This window comes from Poromitra crassiceps, assembly GCF_964638095.1.
Source record: "Poromitra crassiceps genome assembly, chromosome: 20".
Taxonomy (NCBI): domain Eukaryota; kingdom Metazoa; phylum Chordata; class Actinopteri; order Beryciformes; family Melamphaidae; genus Poromitra; species Poromitra crassiceps.
Window position 1 is genome coordinate 21,819,861 of NC_139637.1, and position 18,012 is coordinate 21,837,872.

An 18,012-nucleotide genomic window follows, 5' to 3' on the forward strand; every position below is an offset into this window, starting at 1 on the left:
CTGAAGAATGCAGCAAAGACCAAACAAACGTCTGGCAGTATTTCTTCTTCACTATCTCACAGATGATGTCATCAATGATGTTACTCGAGCAATTGTGTCTTCAGTGATGTCACTCGAGCAATTGCCATGTCATCAGTGATGTCACTCGAGCGATTGCGATGTCATCAGTGACATCGCAATCAACATTTCAAAGTTGAGAGGCAATGGCTTGTGATCTTCCAAAAAGCATTTCGTTGCCAAATTTACATGAGAAGCTAACTGCAGAAATGCTCAAACTTTGACTTGTTGCTCTCTTTCGTGGATCGATGATCTCTCTCATACAAAGCCTTTTGCGGCAGCTGACGTTGAATAGCTATTTAAGACACATAATCACCTCACCTGGGTGAGTTAATCACTAGTACACCTGTGTGATTGATTGGGGGCGCATCCTGATTGGCCCCAGGCTATACGCCCTATAGCCTCGATGCGAGATTCAGCCTTCTTCATTCTGAGTTGACTGTACTATAGCTTGGAGTTTTCCAACAGGAATTGTGAACTAGGTTGTAGAGATGAAAGACAGTATTATAATCAAGGGTATATCAATAAAAAATAATTTGTATGAGAGAAAATCTCTTCCACAAGGAACCTGGGTTACATCGTAACTGACCGTTCTGAGAGCCTTTCATCAACACCAGGATGTTGATCGTTTCACATCTTATTTTGCAGCAGGTCACAGCATTGCCTATTACTGTCAAGAGGTGCAGAAATAGACGGTTGATGAAAGATGGTTTCAGATGCAATCTTCCACCATGCAACTTGTGAATGAAGTAATACAGTATAATATATACCGGTATATATTCCTTATTTCTCAATATGTGACACTTCAATCACTCTGTCACTCACAACTGCAGCTTGCATTCTAAAATTGAATCTGGTCAATTGTATTTTTGCTGAAGTGTGATCCACTTCAATACAAGGTCAATAATTCTAATATAAATTGCACCAAGATATCACATTGTGTCCTCCTCGGTGGGCATTCTCAGACATTTTCAATCTAGACACACATTAGCCCACAGACCACCCCTCACCCCCCCCTCACCCCCACAGACCCCCCTCACCCCCCTCCCCCATTTTGCAATGAGATCCATATTGAAAGACAATATATATATAAATATAAATGTCCATTACACTGCATGATTACACTGCACACTCTTAGAAAATAAAGTTCATTATAGGGTTCTATATAAAAACGTAAGGTTCTATATAATTTACCAAAGAACCCCATGTCTAAAAAGGTTCTATACAATTTCTGTAAGACAACAAAGATCCCTTCAAAGAGCTTCTTCTTCTTAAGGTGTCGACTGATCGGTGGACCCCAAATGGTTCTATATAGAACCCCAAAAGGTTCTATTTTTAAAAAGTGGTTCTATATAGAACCCCAAAATGGTTATATATAGAACCCCAAGGGTTATAGAACCCCAAAATGGTTATATATAGAACCCCAAGGGTTCTTTTAAGTTAACCATCTGAAATGGTTCTACATAGAACCATTTGAGGGTTCCAAATACGTACCAAGCTATAGAACCCCTTTAAGGGTTCCATATCGAACCACTTCTTCTAAGAGTGTGTATAAGATAATATAGTGTTGAGAGACCTTGGGCCTTAATTGGCATTCCTTTACATTGGGATGACTTCTAGTATAGTGATTTAAATCGTCGTGAGAATAAACCATTCATCGTTTTGCTGGGGACGCCCTGGAATCCCCTCAATGAGCCATTTATAGTGTCCCCAGACCCCACTTTGAGACGTAGCACCTCCGGATCACTGTGTCAGGCTGTGTTGACATGCACTCATTCCAACACTGTGTGAGAATAGCCATTAAGGACGCATAACTTACACTCATCAGCACAGTGAAGAGTGTGTGCGTGTGTGTGTGTGTGTGTGTGTGTGTGTGTGTGTGTGTGTGTGCGTGCGTGCGTGTGTGCGCGTGTGCGTGTGTGTGTGTGTGTGCGTGTGCGTGTGCGTGCGCGTGCGTGTGCGCGTGTGTGTGTGTGCTGCACTGTCTGAATCCTTCTTGGGAGGCGCTGCCAAGTCCGCCTCCAGGTTAGAAGATATCTCCAAATTACTTAGGTGACTTTCAGATAGGAAGGCAAATCACATTAATCTTCTACCAGCTCCCCCCCCAGCAACTCCCGCTTAAACAAATGCTTTCTATAGGGGAACTAAAAAAGTCGTTTTGTCATCTGAATAGGGCGATTCAAAAATGAGAAGAAAAAAAAAATCACACCTAGCTGCCACTGGTTCTTGAAGTCTCAGGGGAATTTAATTAGTGCAGTCAAAAAAGAAAAGTCGAGTATGAATTCTGTGCACAATGCTGGATATGGCTGTCAAGCGCCTTTGTTCATCTTCAAATACGGGCTAGTTTGTGTACAGTCACTGCATTGTACACTAATCAAACCTAAAAGTACTACTGGGGATACTGTGCTGCGCTGTTATACTCTCATAAGCATTTAAAAGGCAATAGGCCAGAGGCAATCAGAACTTACCAAATCAATGGCTGCAAAATGGCTGCTATCCAACACACAGTTTTCTGAACGTTTTGTCTGAGGCGAGATCAACCGGGTTTGAATCAAAGAAAATCTATCCAGCGTATCTGTCCTCAAATCGATATCACCATCTGAGCTTCCACTGAGTCCACAGAAATCATCTTGTGCTTCGCAGGCCACTGTTCTTACATTTCAGCCCAACATTCCCCACCATTAAGCGGCTACAGTAGGTACCAACGTCGGTTCTTTTCACGATGAATTTGAACTTAAGTGCCGCATTGTCGGTGGAACCAAGGATGGAGCTTATGGAATTTTTCCAGTGACGGTATAGCTTCCATTTACTTTTATATTCCTTTTCATTTTCCCTATGCTGCCAGCAAGGTGCCTTGACCCCGGGGAGACTAGCGGTCGTCTTGGCGGCAGCTAATGGGGAACCTTTTAATAAACAACTCAACAAATAAACATGCTCACAGTTAAGGAAACGCTATACTGAAGTCAACTCTGCTGGAAATAGTGAATCCTGGTGGCTCACCTGGTTGCACCCGTACCACAGAGGCTCGGTCCTTCGCGCGGCCGGCGTGGGTTCGGGTCCCGACCTGAGGCCCTTTGCAGCATGTCATCCCCTCTCTCTCTGCCTAGCAGTGTTGGGGGCAACTCATTACAAGAGTAACATATTACATGTAATATATTACTTTTAGCAGTAACTCAGTAATATAACTTATTACTTATAGGATTTCAGTAATATACCGGTTACTTTCTCAAGTGACTCAAGTTACAAATTGAGTTACATTTTATTAAATCAAAGCACATATGTAAAAAAGATACAAGCATTTCCTAATCAAACTGTGGTTTTATGAAAATAACCACTATAGATGAAGGAAAAGAATAACATTTAGAATTTTGGATTGTTTACCCTGACTTCAAGATGGTTGAAATTATTTTTGGGATGGTTCAGAGGCGGCGATGTCATTCTTCTGCTGGTGTTGTTTTGGTAAAAGTAATGCAAAAGTAGTGTAATAAGTAACGAGTTACTCTACACAGACAGTAATATTGTAAAGTAACTTATTACTTTCAAATGAAAGTAACTAGTAATATGTAGTATATTACATTTTGAAAGTAACTTGCCCAACACTGCTGCCTAGTGTCCTGTCTAATAAAGGCAAATGCCCCCAAAAATAATATCAATAAAAAATGGCTGAAATTGAAACTCAAGTTGAACAGGGCACCGCATACAAATGTGTGTATATTCACTGCAGCTTTGTTTTGTTTGTTGATTTACACTCACTTGGGGAGCATGAAGATTAAAGAGGTAGCGTTACGCAAGCCCTGAAATAGAGAGCCAAAGTGAAACGTCACTTCCTGCTTCAGCACTGTACCAGAGATTTTCATCCGCCATTTATTTTCCCATAGACATTTCCTAAAATGCTTATAAAAATAGTTTTACTTGGTCAAACCAAAACGGTTCAGATATATTTAGAAACAGGAGAGACCGCATAACATTTCACTCTGACCAAAACGTAAAAAACGGATTTAAAGAAAATATTTTTTCAATGTTGTTTTTTTAAGTTTTGGTCCGAGCGAAATGTTCTATGTGGTTTGACCAAGTAAAACTCTTCTTATAAGCATTTTACGAAATGTCTATGGGGAAAATAAATGGCGGATGAAAATCTCTGGTGGAGTGCTGAAGCAGGAAGTCGACATTCACTTTGCCTCTCTATTAACTGCAGCTTGGTTTTGTTTGTTGATTTACACTCACTTGGGGAGCATGGAGATTAAAGAGGTATAAGCGTTACCCAAGCCCTGAAATAGTGTTGACCAAAAAACAACTGCGGTGCAAGAGCGACCTCTGTGTCTGAGGGAATAATGAGCATTTAAAAGCTGTTTCACTACAGTACATCCACATTTAGATTTAGAGCAATAAAAAGGAGATGTCTGTTACCATGGAGATGTCATCCTCGACAGCACTCTATCTTTCCAAGCTCACATCAACAACATCACTCGGTCCGCCTACTTCCACCTTCGCAATATCAACCGTCTCCGCCCATCACTTACACCCAACAGCACCGCCATCCTCGTTCACGCCCTGGTCACATCCCGCATCGACTATTGCAACTCCATCCTCTTCGGTCTTCCTCACAAATGTCTCCGCAAACTTCAACTCGTTCAAAACTCAGCCGCCCGTATTATCACCAGAACCCCTTCCACTCAGCATATCACTCCCGTTCTTCAACAGCTCCACTGGCTCCCTGTTAAATACCGGATTGATTACAAAATTCTGCTTCTCACCTTCAAGGCCCTTCACAATCTTGCACCTCCTTATCTCTCTGAACTTCTTCACACTTACACTCCCTCCCGTGCTCTCCGATCCTCCTCTGCTTTCCAACTCTCCATACCCTCTGCCCGGCTGACCACCATGGGGTCCAGAGCCTTCAGCCGCTCTGCCCCCCATCTCTGGAACTCCCTCCCACAAACCATCCGACACCTTGACTCTCTCTCCATCTTCAAATCACACCTGAAAACACACCTCTTTAAACTGGCCTATTCTCTCTACTAATTATTTTACTTACTTGTTGTTTTTAAATTATATTTGTTTTGTATTTTAAGCCTTGATTATTGCTGCTTGTTTTAACCTTCTATGTACGGTGTCCTTGAGAGCCTTGAAAGGCGCCCATAAATAAAATGCATTATTATTATTATTATTATTATTATTATTAGATGTAAACGAATGCAATAGAGAAAAGGAACACAAGCAAACGAGTGATATTTTAGACCAGCTGCAGACCGTCATGCAGTAGTGTGTGAGGAATTCAACTACCGGTCATTCGGCCTGCAAGCCTGCATGTGCACAACTGCTGGGATATGTTGTTATGGATATGTGCCTTGCTCAAGAGCTGCTAAAACTGGTGAAAGTATATATAGTCATTCAGACCATCTGCCAACACAGCTCTAAACTTCAGGCAACCTCGAATGTGCAGTGAGCTCTGGTGATCTGAGGCTGTTCAGATCTAAAGCAGCTGGCTTAGTGAAGTTGACTCAGTCAGCTTGCACAGACAGGAGCGTGACCCCATTGACCTTGTGTTGGTTTGTGGCTATTTGTAGATATGAGGATGGAACAGCATGGATTGTGCTGAGAAAGGAATCTACCAATCAACATCATCATTGGGAAGTAGCAAATAGGGCTAGGGATAAAAAAAAATCTGAACTATCCCTTTAAGGCTGCAAGGTAAGCAACAATGGCGGAGGCCAGGAAAGCACTCGGCCAGGTGGAAAGCGGGTTTAGTGAAAACCCGTTGAGTTTGTTAACCCTGAGATGAGGGAGATCAGAGTTTTCCGTTGAGTTTGTTAACCCTGAGTTGAGGGAGATCAGAGTTTTCCGTTCCAGAAAGACAGGTGACTTAACGTGAACCTACTGTATAACCTGCTCGCTGGCAGGTTTTCGTCGACAAACTGTCTCTCTCCTCCCTCTCAGAGCCAAACTCCCTTCGCGAGGGGTGGGTCGCTTATGATCACTTTTCCATTTCAAAAACAAAAACAGTCAAAATGGTAACTACAGTTTTGACAAATTGGAATTTTAGCCACATGAATGAAATATTTCCTCCCACTGTTTTCACCAGTTTCTGCAAATAGACGCATGTAATTAAAATGTGGAGTTTTCTCCTCTTACAAGGAAACTGCGAGTCGCACAGCAGGGGTCTTGTTCATTATACAGTTAAAACCCACACTAACAATGTTTTTCCTGTCGTCTGATTAAAACGTCGGACACATGGAAGCTGTGCAACACAGAAATCGATCTCGAGTCTTGTTACAAAGCTGCAGTCAGAAGCAGCCGCGTACCTCAGCAAACACTTTAAAGAAGGACAACATGGCTGACAGATACACTCTGTGTGTGTGTGTGTGTGTGTGTGTGTGTAGGTGTGTGTGTGCGTGTGCGTGCGTGCGTGTGTGTGCGTGCGTGCGTGTGTGTGCGTGTGGTACGTGCACCTTAATGCCACAGTGCAGATTGTTGGCCTGAATCAGAGCCATTGCTTGGAGCTCTTCCTGGAGGAGCGCGGGGATAGAAAATGTCCCCCCAAACAGCGTGATTGGTTGCCTCACTCAGCATGTTAATAAAGTAAACAAGTACAACACTATAGCGACTAAACTTGGAGCGAAAGTGCACCGGCTTCAGCCTCTGGAGGTGTTGTCTGTATTCTGCGCCTCTGCCAGCAAGATAGCTGTGGGTAAAGAGCAACAGCAGCACAGAGTGCTTCATAAAACCCAGCCGTTTCAAATCTCTCATTAGTGATTTGCCTCGAAAGACACGCAGATAAAACGCTGTGCCAAACAAAACCAACCTGCGACAGGAACTAATGCAATATAGATTAGTTTTAATGGGATGATATTCACAAAAATTGATTTCCTCTGAATTGTTGAAATCCCCCTCCCTTGTCCAGGTGCAGCAGCATTTGACCACAGACACATCTGCACACTGAAGCCATTATAATGTCACAGACAGACAGAAAAATATAGAACTTCAGAATCAAGTATTATAGCCTACATGGCAACATACTGTACAGCATCAGTCCCAAGGCTTGCAAAGAGGCCTACAATGTAGCTCATAGCATTTCTGCATGGGTCCTCTTGAAGTCATGGACAAACTGACACACCACCCCAAACAGCTCCTGAGACTCTTGAGACGCCGGTTCTCCATATTTGACCTTAACAAGAGAAAATGGGGATTAGTTGGTTGGTAAAGTAACATCAAAAGATTCATTTAACAGCAATTACACACTCAGAGAGACCTTTGAGTTCTGACATTATTTTACAATTAACGGGTGAATCTAGTTTCATAAGTTAATTGGTGTCTGGGTCATGCATATTCTTCGTAACAAAAATTATTTTGCTATAATGAACTCATAGGCTGCCTCAGCATGGAATCCATTCCTTGAGTGTACTTATACGATGAGGCAGACATCAGGTACTGCTGAATTAATACACTTAGGTGGTTAAGTTAAGGGTCACTGACATGAAAATGCTAGTAGCCTAATTTCTATCAAGTCTCAAGTAAAAAGTTAGCATATGGCTAAGTCTGCTAATTGTCCTATTAGATGCTGTTGACTGCACGGGTTAGAGTTCTAGTTCAAGCTATGCTGTTGCAATTATCCCTTCACTTTCTTGTCTCTTTCTGTCTTCAAATATTCAAAGAAAAATCAAATATTTCATGAATCTAAAACACACAACGTTGTTGAATCGTTTGTCAGAGGCAGAGCTGCCAGCCCATTCTCATCACTGTCCTATATACTGTACATGTCAATGGTTCTCATTCCCAACCGGTGTTGCCAGATTTTTGGGTTGCATGGTGCGTTTTGCCGGTTTTTGAACAGCCTTTGTGCTGGAAACCAGCAGCTGGATCTGGCAACACTGTTCCCAATGCATCCAGATGTGACAATTTGTCAGGACCCTTGACGGCCCTATAGAGACACTGCATGAAATAGGCCGCCCACGCCCATAACGGGGGAAAGCTCTCCATTCACTTCCATAGACCAGCGTCATATTCCTTGAATTAAACATAGCTAAAAGCTGTTGTGTGGCGGGCTGCGCAGACAACAAATGTAAAAAAAATCGCCAGTTAAAGATTTTTTGTACTCCCGAGCAAAACAAGGAAGCCATTGAGAATTGGCGAGAAGAAAAATGTGGATGTTGCTGTCAATGAAGTAAGTTGGAGTGTTCATCTTCCGTTCATATGATCTTTGTGTGCCACACCCGACCATGCACGCGACATAGGAGAACGCCAGGATTGGGGGGGGAGTTTGTGTTTTCCCCCGTTTTGGGCGTGGTTTCTGAATGCAGTGTCTCTATACCGACTAGAAAGGCATCCTACCCTTTCTCGTCAGAAATTGACGTTGCAGGCATATCTGCATACCTGTGCTTCAAAAGATACCAATGCTGCTGATTCAAACTCGTTCTGTGTGTTTGACAGGAGTGATGATCAGAGGAGCTGCTTCATCATAACTGATGGGGCTAAATAATGGATATATCTTCTCAGTGAAGGTGCAGCCACTGAAAGAGTACCGTAGATCAGGGTCTTGGCCTCCACATCATAAAAGGACCGCAGTCCCTCCTCATAATCTACAAACACCTCAACCTTCTCAGGCTCCTGTGTCAGAGAGAGGGGGACCCAGGCTTCTGTCTCAGAGAGAGGGAGACCCAGGCTCCTGTCTCAGAGAGAGGGGGACCCAGGCTCCTGTCTCAGAGAGAGGGGGACCCAGGCTCCTGTCTCAGAGAGAGGGAGACCTAGGCTCCTGTCTCAGAGAGAGGGGGACCCAGGCTCCTGTCTCAGAGAGAGGGGGACCCAGGCGCCTGTCTCAGAGAGAGGGAGACCCAGGCTTCTGTCTCAGAGAGAGGGAGACCCAGGCTCCTGTCTCAGAGAGAGGGAGACCCAGGCTCCTGTCTCAGAGAGAGGGAGACCCAGGCTCCTGTCTCAGAGAGAGGGGGACCCAGGCTTCTGTCTCAGAGAGAGGGGGACCCAACCTCCTATCTCAGAGAAAGGGAGACCCAGGCTTCTGTCTCAGAGAGAGGGAGACCCAGGCTCCTGTCTCAGAGAAAGGGAGACCCAGGCTTCTGTCTCAGAGAGAGGGAGACCCAGGCTCCTGTCTCAGAGAGAGGGGGGCCCAGGCTCCTGTCTCAGAGAGAGGGGGACCCAGGCGCCTGTCTCAGAGAGAGGGGGACCCAGGCGCCTGTCTCAGAGAGAGGGAGACCCAGGCTTCTGTCTCAGAGAAAGGGGGACCCAGGCTTCTGTCTCAGAGAGAGGGAGACCCAGGCTCCTGTCTCAGAGAGAGGGGGGCCCAGGCTCCTATCTCAGACAAAGGGGGACCCAGGCTTCTGTCTCAGAGAGAAGGGGACCCAGGCTCCTGTCTCAGAGAGAGGGGGACCCAGGCTCGAGAGGGGGGGCCAGGCTCCTGTCTCAGAGAGAGGGAGACCCAGGCTCCTGTCTCAGAGAGAGGGGGGCCCAGGCTCCTGTCTCAGAGAGAGGGGGACCCAGGCTCCTGTCTCAGAGAGAGGGGGACCCAGGCTTCTGTCTCAGAGAGAGGGGGACCCAGGCTTCTGTCTCAGAGAGAGGGGGACCCAGGCTTCTGTCTCAGAGAGAGAGAGACCCAGGCTCCTGTCTCAGAGAGAGGGGGCCCCAGGCTCCTGTCTCAGAGAGAGGGAGACCCAGGCTCCTGTCTCAGAGAGAGGGAGACCCAGGCTCCTGTCTCAGAGAGAGGGGGACCCAGGCTCCTGTCTCAGAGAAAGGGGGACCCAGGCTTCTGTCTCAGAGAGAGGGGGACCCAGGCTTCTGTCTCAGAGAGAGGGGGACCCAACCTCCTATCTCAGAGAAAGGGGGACCCAGGCTTCTGTCTCAGAGAGAGGAGGACCCAACCTCCTATCTCAGAGAAAGGGGGACCCAGGCTTCTGTCTCAGAGAGAGGGGGACCCAGGCTCCTGTCTCAGACAGAGCATGAATAACATCACTGGTCCACAACTCAAATCAACTCTCAATAACTGTCAAACTAAATTAATGACTTCAAAACGGTTTACAGTTTCCAAAGCTGCTTGATCGCAATAATTAATGCAAATTCAACGCATCTCCGCAATATTTGCGGGGGCTTGCAACAAAATCACATCAAACAGTGCAAATTGCATCGTACATTTTGAGACAAGCCGCTGGAAAATCAGCATTTTTTTATCGCAACAATCACACACAAAAACGTTACGCTTGAAGCTGTCCAGCACAAGCCACTGCACAGTCCTGTCAATGCTGTGCCGTCTGTATAGACGTGTTGTTGTGTAGCAGAACTGCTTATTATGTAGCGCAGTCAGTTCTGTTGCTTTTTACCATAGTACTCTCTGATGAATGGATGTGCCTGTGTATGTGGCACTGTTTGTTTACAGTGATTAATCTGTCTGATATAGCACATTTTCTAACTCTTTTGTGTAACTTCTAACAATATAAACACTTGATTTGCCGTCTAGAATTGAGTGCATGCTGTAGCTGCATAGCCTTGTGTCCAGAAAAGGTGTCGGTATAAATACAAAGTCAGTCTTCAGCTCATTGAAGCACATGGATGCATCATGTTTGGTTTGCTGATTTGGCCCCAAAAGGGGGGAAAAACAGTGGCCCTCCTTGTGTAGCAGTATAGCCTATAATTCACATCCTAGTGGCCTAGTCCAGTGGTTCTCAAATGGTTGGTCCGGGGACCGCCAGGGGTCCTTGAGGGGGTTCCAGGGGGTCCCCAGCCAAAAGGGGTGTCATTTATTTTCGCTATAATTCCATTCATAAGTAACACAATGACTATTTTGGTCATGGCTTTTATACACTTTCTGTAATAAAACATCTAAAAGCATCAATCTTATTATTATTATCACATAAAAAAATCCTATCAAATGGGGGTCCGTGCCATGGTCTAATTCTTGTCAGTTTAGGGGTCGTTCATGTGAAAAAAAATGTGAGAACCACTGGCCTAGTCTATTGTATTGTTATTCATATTTTTTCTTATTTACAAAAAAGTAAATATCTGCAGCCGCTACTGCTCTCATGTGCAAGTTGTGGGGTCGGGGGGGAGTTTTCAGTGGATTCTAATTGTTGGCCACAATTCCCTTTCAGGCCCGTAGCTCGCATCGCCCTATCATATCTCTGCGCTGAAACACAGCAGGAAGGGTAAGTGGACTCTCTATGAAGATGGATTGTCTGTGGAGGCAGAGGAAAGGTGGGAAAATGAGCACTGCCTTTGGTATTGATTGTTTTGGGTGGGAAGTCTATAAAAAAGACACAGCACCTGTTAAGATGTCAAAGGCAGACGGAGGCGCCATAAACCTCGTCTAACCAGGTGAGCGGGCGAAGAAAATGTCCTCTTTTATAGACCGTGATAAAAAAAACACACACATCGGTACACCGCCTCCGCTAAATCAGATATGTGTAACAGAGGAGTTTACTGGACTTTATGGAGATATCTGATGGCCAGAAAGAGGTACATTTCTTGGTTTATCTCCAAAAGCGATAAACCAAAAAATTCAAACTATGATCTGGGCTCATACAATGCTTTCCCATTAGCGTGGAAAACCACAGCAGAAACGCAGCAGGAGACCACTCTGTTCATCTCTGTGTAGATCATTCTCTTGATCTGTATGAACTCTTTTCTCTTTCTTTCTGGCTACAGAGCAGACAGCAGTGTTTCGTCAGTACAGATAACTCCCAGAGAAGCATTTTTCACAGCCGAAAATCAGCAGCCAGGTCTCTCCACACCTGATGCCTCACATCCTGAGGTAGGCCCTCAGGGAGGAAGAAGTCACCTTGAGGACTTCTCCCTCTGAAGTATATATATCTACTCTCCCCAATGTGGGGAGATAAGCTGACAAACAATAGAGAAGGAGACATCTGGTCACTACTGGAGCAGGGGAACCAACATACATCTCCGAGGCTGCACAACAGAGATATTGAAATAATAACTCAGGGATTACCAATATGTCAGAGTAGAGTTTTCTCATCTCCTCACACTTCTTCGTCAGCAGCGACAGATCGGTGTTGTGCTTCTCAATTGCCATCTGGGGAGTGGAAGAAAAAGCACAAAGGAGTTTCTTGTGAGTTCGTTAATTCATTCAATTAAATCCCTACTCGCTCCCACTGTTAATCACTGCTAAATGGCTTTTATTGACTGTGCCATCCGTTCAGGTGTTTCGGCGCCAAACTGTCGATAGATTGCAACAATAAAAAAATATGATTTTCAGTGCGTTTTATTGCTCGGTCCCATGAAGCCTGAGACTGAAGACACTTAATCCGATAATTAAAAATTACAATTATCCAACAGTAACATGTCCAATATGATTCAATAAAGGTGCGTTCACACCGACCTATTAAAGTTTTTCGCTGGCATCGAGTTTACATACAAAAGTCAATGCAAACGAGCGATTGAGCGTATATTCGCCCAGGAGAAAAACCGCTGGACGTCCGAGCGACAGAGACAGAGTGATAGGGCGAAAATTCGCTCGTCGCCCGAGATGAAATATCCCAACTCGAGCGAAATTTCGCTGGCATCAGTCGCTCACTGTTCAACGCCGATTGGCTGCCAGTGAGAGTGAGTCAAGGATCACACTGGCTTGGAACAAACCGCTGGTTACAAACCGCATTGACAGCTGATTGACAGGCTGACAGCTGACATGAAGTGAAGTCTGTACTACCGGTATAGAGCTTGCATTAGGAGCACGCTGATAGGCTTAGCTTGTAAACAACTACGGTGGCTCGTAGTGGACAAACATCATGACATTGCGTAACGTTATAGCCCCCAGATGTCCGTCAATTCTTGTGCCTGTTGACGAGTGACAGAGCGATTCCAGAGGGTTAAATCGAGCGACAGAGAGAAAAATAAATATCTCGGTGTGAACACAGCTTAAGTGGATAAATAGCAAACAAGGCACAATACCTTCAGGTCTTTGGAGAAGTTTGGGGGTTGATCCCCCGCATTTTTTTTCTTGTATGTTTTCCGATACTGTATGACTTTCTGTAGTTCATTCTTCAGGACTGGAGCAAGACACATACTGGTTAACATCCATCATATTTGACTGCTGAAGCAAATAACTGCTTTAAATCAAATGATGTCTTGTCAAATGTATTGCTATTCGACAACGACAATTGCATCAACAAATTATTCTTTTACTAGACATAAATATAGCTCTAGTAAATGTTACTAGCACACTCTTATTACTTCCACCTAGACAAATAACTTCCATTGGCACAAAACAGGGGGTGTCAGTATTGCATCGATCTCAGCAGATTTGTCTTGGACACGGTAATAAAATGTTATCGACTCACCATCTACTTCTGCGGTCAGCCCTTTGATGGAGGCTATCCAGAAACACAAGCACACAGAGAAAATGCAAGTTTCACTTAACTGACACCCAATTGAAAAGAACCGCACTGATTATTTTTTGGGATCAAATCTCAATATATACAGTATACCTCCTGGGACGGTTTCGAATTCCGCCAGCTCCTGGGTAAACACGGCCAAGCTCGGGTCGTGCAACATGATCTGCTCTACAAGGGCATGGAGCAAGGTGAACTGCCTCTCTCTCCCACGGAGCTGGCACAGCTGGAGATGGAGAGAGTACACGGTAGTAAAAAAGAAGAAGAAGAAGAAGAAAAAAGGTCAAGGTCCAATAGAGAGGCACTTCCTGCTTCAGCACTGTACCAGAGATTTTCATCCGCCATTTATTTTCCCATAGACATTTCGTAAAATGCGTATAAAAATAGTTTTACTTGGTCAAACCAAACAGTTCAGATATATTTAGAATCGGGAGAGACCATAGAACATTTCACTCAGGCCAAAACTTAAAAACAACAAGATTGAAAAAATATTTTCTTTAAACCCGCATTTATTTATTTTTTACGTTTTGGTCCGAGTGAAATGTTATGCGGTCTCTCCTGTTTCTAAATATATCTGAACCGTTTGGTTTGAACGAGTAAAATTTTTTTTACAAGCATTTTACGAAATGTCTATGGGAAAATAAATAACGGATGAAAATCTCTGGTACAGTGCTGAAGCAGGAAGTCATGTTCCACTTTGGCTCTCTATACAAGGAGCCTGTGCCTGTGTGTGCCGATGCACACAGGGGTGCGATGCCATTTCCTTACTCAAGGCCAGCCAAAGAATAGGTTGTGAATTCACAGGTTATGTTTACCTAACCGCTTATCAGGGAGTTACTATGGGGCGATGTGTTATGGCATACTGTACATCCATTGTGCATTTAGATACATGTGTCCAGCATTGCAAAGTGTTAACCTTGAACGTTCTATTTGCAGTAAATGTATGTTGCAGTACTACAAATATGTTTTATTGTGAGCTGTTGTATGTAAAACAGCTTGTAATTTACATGCCAAGTATTTTGGTGGTGGTGGTTGTTGTTGTTGTCGTCGTTGTTACCGGTATTAGAGCTCTGGTGGGGCTTTGCCATATGGTGAGAATGCATCCTGACTGGGTATTAAACCTATATGAATGCCTCCATGCAAAGCTATATATACACATCTAAAATGGTAATTATGTCTAAAAATATAAGCTCTGTTGCACTTGCTGGTGCCACATTATTGAAATGCATTCATAGTGTTTTCTAGGTTATGTTGTTTACCAATTTACGGTCCATATGCTTCCCCAAAGGACCACAGATACAAGACAAGTATTGGCTCTCAAACAAACAAACAAACAAACAAACAACAAACAGATCTGAGAGCCTCCATAGTTTTTCTTAAAAACACCCAGCAATTAATTTGAAGGGGGTCGGTTTCTCAAATAAGGACAAGTTCTCCTTCTCAATTAGACATCAAAATAGCTCCAAAGGGGGATTTGAGGGCCCCGGCTTCATTAAACGGAGCAGAGGACATTTTAGGTCGAAGGTCGAAGAGCCCCGCCCCCTAAACCTTCCCATTAGACTAGGACACTGAGCACAAGACAGGTTGAAACAGAAATCAAAGCAGAAAGGGAATACCCGAAACACTCTGGATATCAAAACAAACCCTAGACAACATGTATTCACCAACTGGAGGAGGAGGAGGAGGAGGATGAGGAGGAGGAGGAGGAGAAGGAGGAGGAGGAGGAGGAGGAGGAGGAGAAGGAGGAGGAGGAGGAGGAGGAGGAGGAGGAGGAGGAGGAGGAGAAGAAGAAGAAGAAGAAGAAGAAGAAGAAGAAGAAGAAGAAGAAGAAGAAGAAGAAGAAGAAGAAGAAGAAGAAGAAGAAGAAGAAGAAGAAGAAGAAGAAGAGAATGGGCTCAGATATTGTGGCTTGATGGATAGCTCCGTCGAGGTGAAACAGCAGTTCTCCTCGCAGACACCTGGTCACCAGTGGCCGTGCGTGCGTGGTGCAAAGTCCTCATTTGGCCTGCATGCATGTGAAACCAGGCAGTGATGGAATCACACACGTGTGATTCTGACTGGGGCCTGCGGTGAACCTGGCTGACCGCGGCAGCAAGGACAGGTGGGAGGAGGTTGAGAGGAGACAGAAGAGAAGCCCTGACGTGCATGTCAATGAGTCTTCATTAGCCCGGTGCCGCACACTTCATCACAGGTCGGGCAGCGTGGTGAAATGCCTACTTTAGTCAAGGAGGAGAGGCGGAATCCCCTGGCCTTTTCCTTCCCGGCGTTCTCGTTGAGGTAATTGCCGACGGCGAGGAGGTACTCCAGCACGGAGACGAACGACCCCGCGTCGTACAGCTGCGTGCACATTGTGATCTTCTGGTTAATCAGCTGAAAGACAAACGCATGGCCACACCGAAAAGTCATTTCTTTACTGGGTCCACACACATGCATAACAACTTTGTGAAATTTGGCAGGAATAACCGTTGAAGCTTTGTTTTTTTCTGGGGTTCTTTCTGCTGAGAGATCGATCGCAGACCAAAACGTCTCTTGGCGCTGGTATTTTAACACGATGAAAAAGGTAAACAGCTCTCTTGCACGACCCGTTTGACCTCATGAAATGAATAATTTCACTAATCGCTTGTTCGCTTGTTGTTTTGCATGAGTACAGTTTGGTATGCAATCATGTCAAGAACAAGTATGCCTCCAGAATATTTCAACATTTCACAATTTAGCCGAAATATTGATGGGGGGAAAAAAATCCTGTTTAATATGGATAGAAATGCTACTGCATGGGCATAGTGCAGCAGTAGATTCCTACCAACACGAGGGTCACAGGTTCGAGCCCCCAGGTGACCTCCGGCTGGGTCGGGGGTCCATACAGGCACAATTAGCCCTGTCTGCGGATGGGAAGCCGGATTAATTAAGGGTTGTGTCCTAGTCACTGCACTAGTGCCTCCAGATCAGCAGAGGGGGTGGAGCAACGACCGGGACAGCAGGGGCAATTGACCAAGTACAATTGGGGAGAAAATGGGAGAAATATGAAAACATTTGATAATCAATCAACCAATCAATCAATCAATCAATCAATCAATCAATCAATCAATCAATCAATCAATCAACCAATCAATCAGCTGTTACTGCAGTGGCACAAAATGTCTGACAGAGGTGTTTTTTTTCTACAAAGGTGGGTTGGAGGAGTTTTTTTTATTAGATTATTTAGATTATTTCTTAGGCATTTCTGCTTTATTGACAGTGTGTAGAGAGAGACAGCAAGGATGAGAGAGAGAGAGAAGGGAGGACATGCAGCAAATGACTGCAGGCCGGACTCGAACCTGGGTCGCAGCGAGAAGGACTGAGCCTTACATGGTATGCGCCAAACACAGTGAGGCCACTGGGGCCTCATATTTCTTTTACGACTAAATGGCTGCACACGGAGCATAATAAACAGTTTATAGAAGGAGGCAGGTCTACCATGCATGAACCCTGTCATTCCAGAGGCAAAATTGGGGCGCCAACAAAGCGCATTACAGGTGTAGGGGAAACAACATTCCCCAGGTGACTTGTCTATTTTCTATCCTCGAGCCCCGTGTCTGCCGGATGGCGAGTAAATCCTCCGTAATGTTCCAGGCTTATGAAGTCTGTCGTGTCAGAGAAGCCCAGGATTGAGAGCGTTGGGCAACAGTGAAGAGCCAACGCCTCCGTGTTTGAACACAAGACAAACTACATTAGCTGTGGATTCGAGACCGCAGGGCAGCTTATTACCGTTTGTCACACGAGTAGCTACACCTCCACACAAACGCCACAGTTTGAGCCATGTTCAACAAATCTACAGCTACACTGCAGCGAGGGAGGGGAAACAACACCCAAATGACAAAGCCAAGAGTACATTTAAACTTAATGCAATTGCTCATCTTTCCGGCAGTGTCATCTTAGTATGTGCATCTCTAAGTTTCAGATAAAGAAAAATGGCAGTTGCAGTGGATGGATTACAATGCCATCATTCTTATACTTTGGATTCATTCTCAGACAGTCAGCAGACAAGAGATTAGGAGAGCAGCAAAGCACTGATGCTGAGAGGAACCGAAGCTTGAGAGAATCGCATTAAAAAAACAAACCTACAAACGAATCAAAGTGTGGAGCTGGTTGGTATTCATGCAATATCTTCTTCATACCCTGCAGTCCCCATTGGCAATAAACAATAACGCTCTATGATTAGTCTGACTGATGATGGACTTAGACTGTCTAGACACACACACACACACACACAGCACAAGCTTTAATCATTATTAATAATGTATAAGGGTTAAGAAACTTAGGTAAAATATTTTTATTTATATTTTATTTATACATTTATTTTTTTATTTATTTTTATCAAACCCCCCCCCCCCAGATTCCGCCCCCCTCCAGATTTCTCTCCAATAGACCCTTTTCACAGGGGCCATTTTGTGTCGAAAAGGCAGGATAAACACAGGTGCAAGCAAAAAATTAATGAGGGTTTCCAACTTCCATGATTGGAAGTTGGAACCCTCATTACTGTTTTGTTCGCATCTGTGTTTATCCTGCCTTTTTGACCAAAAATTGCCCCCGTGAAAAGAGTCTATTGTACGGTACTTGGCCAATTCACTTGTTG

General features: G+C 44.6%; 1 protein-coding gene across 1 annotated transcript in view; it reads right to left on the reverse strand.

Annotated features, from left to right (window-relative positions):
• Positions 1–6,570: 6,570 nt before the first annotated feature.
• Positions 6,571–18,012, reverse strand: part of LOC310794600 (uncharacterized protein) — a 42,303-nt gene continuing 30,861 nt past the window's right edge. The window contains exons 12-17 of the mRNA XM_083656586.1: positions 15,618–15,770; positions 13,497–13,626; positions 13,350–13,382; positions 12,961–13,058; positions 12,002–12,085; positions 6,571–7,222 (exon numbers count right to left, since the gene is read on the reverse strand). Coding sequence (XP_083512712.1) covers positions 7,121–7,222; positions 12,002–12,085; positions 12,961–13,058; positions 13,350–13,382; positions 13,497–13,626; positions 15,618–15,770 — 600 coding nt within the window. The 3' untranslated portion in view covers positions 6,571–7,120. The remainder of the gene's footprint in view (positions 7,223–12,001; positions 12,086–12,960; positions 13,059–13,349; positions 13,383–13,496; positions 13,627–15,617; positions 15,771–18,012) is intronic.